Below are 5,171 nucleotides of genomic sequence, written 5' to 3'. Positions count from 1 at the left end.
CGCAGCATCCCACTTTGACGATGTCACGTTTGCAACCCGTAGCGCAGGGCACCGCCAGAACATATGATCTAAGCTGGCAAAGTCTGTGCAAAGCGCGCTAGTGTTTGACGTCTGAATTTCCGGGTAAACTTTGTGCAAGAGTGCGGGACTGGGATATGCCTCGACCTGTAGCAGTATGAGCGTCAATGCCTGACACTTTCAGCTTACTGTGCGGTGGCGAATACTTTCACCCCCTCAGATAAAAGTTCTTGCAAAGTTCATTGTACGTCGTTGGAGAATTTTTGTTATCCAGAACCTCGCCGTCACGCCGTTCAGTAGCTACGTGGTCAATGACTCCTCACGCAACTCTGTGGGCCTTCTTGTTGAGGTTAGATGAAGCGCCCTCGATCTGTTTCATGTGAGCTGAGAACCAGACAATTGTGTGTTGTTGTGCCTCCTTATTTTGCAGGACCCGAAAGGCTGATCCGAGATAGTAACTCTACGGGATTCCCGAGTTGATGATCTTGAGGTACTGCATATTGTTGTTCTCCTGTCTTCTATAGATGTGCCAAGGCTATTCCGACCTGTTCGGCAACCTCAGCCTTGTGGTCTGGCCTGATGAGGAGTTCGTAACATGCCATTTTGATCAACAGTGACTGCAACGAATGCTTTTCTCTTTGGGTACCATGGGGCGTAAACAAAACAGCAACTACGGCCATGTGCATGGGCACTCTCCAGGAGGGCTTTAGCCTTAGCCCGTCGTCTGCATATCGTATTCAGTATGGACATTCCGCGGTATGGGAGCTACGGTAATATGCCCTGTCTGCTTTCGACGAATGCTGCAGTAGCTGGTATCGGCTTCTGTCGGGTGAACTCTAAGCTCTTTCATGATGTTTCTCCCGGCACTGGTGGTATAAATGTCTTGTGAACTGCGCCCTCTCTTGAGACTTAGCTATCTCTTATAGCGGGTTGTGTACGCTGACGTGATGCAGCCTCCCTGAGCTCGTATACATGGGAAGCCCTTTACCGTTTATCAGCGTGTTCCATTTGTCCCACTTTGACCTCTGCCAGTTGTGCATTGCTCTACGTAATACGTTCGACATCATAAAAGCATGCACCATCTTGATGAGATAGTCCTTGCTGCCGGTTAGCAACCTTCTTATCAACATCAGGGCGTCGTCTTTTTTTTTGTAAGCTTCTGTACAGTCTGGTTTTTGAAGCGGTTATCTCAATCATCGTATCCAGAACGCAGAGACTATCCACCCTAGAAACGATACCACCCTCACTTGTCCTTAGAGTGATGTCGATGCCCTCTACAAGCCTCCAACCTTTTGGTTTGAAGCCCCTGCGCATGGGGCTGTACAGTAGCAGCTCTGATTTTCGTGGTAAGCATCGGAGTCAATTAGGTATGAGGCGGCTTCCTGTGACCTCAATGACATTTTGAAGCGCAGCTTCAAAATGCCCATCGCTGCCTCCGGTGCACCATATGGTGACGTCGTCTGCATATATGGTAGTACTATAGCGGGCGACCTCCGAGAGTTTTATGGACAGACCAATTATGGCGAGGTTAAAGACAGCTGGGAATATGATTAACCCCTGTAGGGTACTTTTGGAACCAAGTTTAACGGAGTCTGAAACGAGGTCTCCAACTTTGAGGGTGGCTTCTCTGCCCGCCAAAAAGGATCTCGTGTAGTCAAAGAAGTTCTTTTGCAGACCAAGGCTCGAGATCGTTCCTAAAGCATAGAAGTGTAGGATGTTGTCAAAAGTCTTCTCCAAGTCAAGGCCGATAATTGCTCTCGTGTCTGTCGTGTTGCGATCAATGATTTGATTCTTGATTAGCTTCATGGCATCTTGAGTATAAAGCACAGGTCTGAAGCCTATCATGTTGTGGGACTAGACTTCAATGTCATTGAAGTATCGAGCGAGCCTGCTCGAGATTTTGTGCTCGGCTACCTTGCCCACACATGAAGTGAGCAAGATGGGCCTAAGATTGTCGCGACTGGGTGGCTTTCAAGGCTTGGGATTAAGGATGACAGTGGCCTTCTTCCATAGTACTGGAACATTTCCGTTGCTTCAAGACTGGTTGATGAAATAAGTGAGGTGCTCTACTGATTTGTCATCCAGATTCCTTAGCCTTGTTAGTGATAGTCTATAGGATCACTAAGTCTGGACTGGGTGCCGATTTGTCATTCAAATCATGTAGAGCGTACCTGACTTCTTCGACTCCAAACTCCGCGTCCTAATATGGGTTCTCTACGCCCTCATAATCCTTCAAAGAACGATCGTCTAATGGGCTGGAATCAACCTGTAGGTACTCGCTCACAAGCGTCCGTATAACTTCATCGTCCGTGGAATCGCGCCTAGCTGCGTGCAAAACGCGTCCAAGCGTGCTTCGTTGATTTGACTTGGCATTTGTCCTATCTAGCAAGTGCTTGAGTGTGTTCCAGGGCCCGGCCCGGCGTACTAAACCATAAGTTGAATTATAGACATCGTCCCACTGCTGCATGGAAAGGACCTTGCAATGCTCCTCTATTGTTTTGTTGACTTCGGCAATCTTCTTGCGAAGCCTTCTGTTGAGACGCTGCCCCTTTTATCTGGACAGGAGGGACATCTTGGCCCGGACTATATGGGCTACTCTGCAATTCATCTTCTCGACCGGGAGGTCCTTGCCAACTTTCTTGGTGAAAGCTTTGACATCTCGCGCAATCTGGTCAGTCCAAAGTTCGAGATCAGTCTTATCCTCGTCTTCCACATAATCCTTCCTAATCTTACAAAATTCGTGCCAATCAGTGACCATAAACCTGCGCAGGTTTTTCTGCTCTACCTGCAGGATTGTGGCCAGGGTGTGGTGTTCACTACCCAAGTCTATATTGAGGTTGCCCCACTTCGCTTCTCCCGCACCTCTGATGAAGTTTAAGTAAGGAGTAGTGTCCGTGCTAGCCGACGCACCACATCTAGTGGAGAATTACGGGTCGGTGACAATCATCAGGTCCCGGTTGAGTGCCTCTCTCCAAAGGTCCTCTCCCTTCTGTGTATTATATGAATAGCCCTAAGTATGATACGGGGCATTAAAGTCGCCAGCAATGACCAGCGGGAAGTCTCTGACAAGCTGTGATGCCCTGGAGATGAGGGACATTTCACGTTCTTTTGGTCATCATCATAGAGCAATATTGCTCATACGCTCGTTCAATGTTACTCCAACTCTTTACTATACCATGTTAGGAACACGACAACGAGAGCACTTATAGATAGATAGATAGGTAGATATATAGATAGATAGATAAATAGATAGATAGATAGATAGACAGACAGACAGACAGACAGACAGACAGACAGACAGACAGACAGACAGACAGACAGACAGACAGATAGATAGATAGATAGATAGATAGATAGATAGATAGATAGATAGATAGATAGATAGATAGATAGAGATACGCTCAAATTTGCCAAAGTTAGCAAATAAATGCTTCGCATATACGAGCCAATTAAGCTATTTGCACTTGCCTGAGGGGACTGCAAGGTGATAAATACTTCATCATTTTTTGCAACTGACTTTGTGGCGCTTCGACTATTTTTAACATCACACATACTGCTGTGATCACATAATCATTCTCTTGCAACACTCTTGCTAAGTCACAGCCACTTTCAGTGTTTCATGTGACAACTAATGCTTTCGCCCTAACAACGCTCAGTACAATGTCGTCTGCTTAGTTTACCAAAGAACTGCATTACTTTACAAATGCTTCGAGCTGCGTCTAATGAACTTAAATTTTTAATCTTGGTTGTGATCGGTACTTTTCAATTTAACTTTCTGTCGACTTTTCATTTCTCACTTCCCACTATTATTGAAGAAAAAGAGATATTTTAGCCTCAAACTAATCTGTGGCTTCTTGTAGAGTTGAACATTTGCTTACGCCATGATGGTTATGTTAGGCCTTAATGCACGAAATAACGACGCCATCGTTGTAGTGATCATTAGGTTTTACGAGTGGATTCAGTTACACCAGCGCAGTTTCGACTAGGTCAAATGTATTAACAATCATGCACTCAGATCGAGAACATGGTAAATAAATGATAATGATCAAATCTTCATCATTTACCCCTCATCACCAGAAAACCTGTCCCCCGCCTCCCTTCATGGAGTCATCGCCTGGAAGTCGAAATCTCAGAATATAAACTTTTAATCTTAACTATTTTTTTTACTTTAATGCTGTGACCACTAGCAAAAACATATATAGTGACTACGCTGAAAAGGAAGACTTATGAGAAGGTGCTGACGAAGCGGCTCAAGAAACACAGGTGGACTAGTGTGTACATACTACAGCAGCTGGTATCTGTTATTATTAAACACAAGTTATTTTAGCATTGCACTATATAGAAAGACAGTTTCTTAGATAACTTTACTTAGATAACGAAAGTTTAAAAACAAATTAGTTATTTGCGTATCTTCCACTACCCGCTACTTCAGAATTTGGATGCAACAATTTACGTGAATATCGAAGTATCTTTCAGCTACTATTAGCTACTACTTATCAAATACGAATGAAGCTTGCGATTTCAAGGAAACAGTTAATATTTGTTTCAGGAAAAATATTTAGCAGAAAAACAACTGCAGCTAAGCGCTGTGAATAACGCAGACTGTAGAACGACATCACTGATAAAGTAATGTTTGCTATCCCTGCTCAAAAACAAAAATTCGAACGAAGATTCGGACGGAGTTGCCTCCACCTACAGCACCCACTTTATCCTGGACATTATGAAATGTTCAATAACAACATCTATCAGTCTAGCTATGTAGACGCAGGCACAGAATGACGGGTTATATGGCTGGAGGCAAGAATATACAGCATTCAAACTTTGGTAATACTAACACGTCTCGTGCAACCGCCATGAATAGTTAAGGCAGCAACCTTAACAATTGGGTCCCCGTAGCACTTGCCCCTGTGGCCCACAAACTCTTAGCTAAAATGTATGCGTATATGCATACATCTAGCAACGCAGCAGCCTTAACGAATAGTTATTTATATTCGCTGTTTTTTTATTTTTTGGGTACAAGTCACTTTTAGCCGTCGACGTAGTATGTTGAAAAACAATAAACATATCTCTATCCACAGGGCCCATGTTACGGAGCTCTAAGTACTACTAAGTTGTGTCCACACCGTGTTCGATAGGAATCTTCTGACAAAGCA

The 5,171-nt window shown here is 44.4% G+C and overlaps 1 protein-coding gene across 1 annotated transcript; it reads right to left on the bottom strand.

Moving 5' to 3' along the window:
- Positions 1–1,377: 1,377 nt before the first annotated feature.
- LOC142766050 (uncharacterized) lies at positions 1,378–1,863 on the bottom strand. Its single transcript, XM_075867870.1, has one exon. It carries the CDS (start codon positions 1,861–1,863, stop codon positions 1,378–1,380), a length of 486 nt encoding a protein of 161 aa, XP_075723985.1.
- Between the last annotated feature and the right edge of the window lie 3,308 nt (positions 1,864–5,171).

This window comes from Rhipicephalus microplus, chromosome 6 (assembly GCF_043290135.1).
Source record: "Rhipicephalus microplus isolate Deutch F79 chromosome 6, USDA_Rmic, whole genome shotgun sequence".
NCBI lineage: Eukaryota > Metazoa > Arthropoda > Arachnida > Ixodida > Ixodidae > Rhipicephalus > Rhipicephalus microplus.
This window is presented reverse-complemented; position numbering and strand designations above follow the sequence as displayed.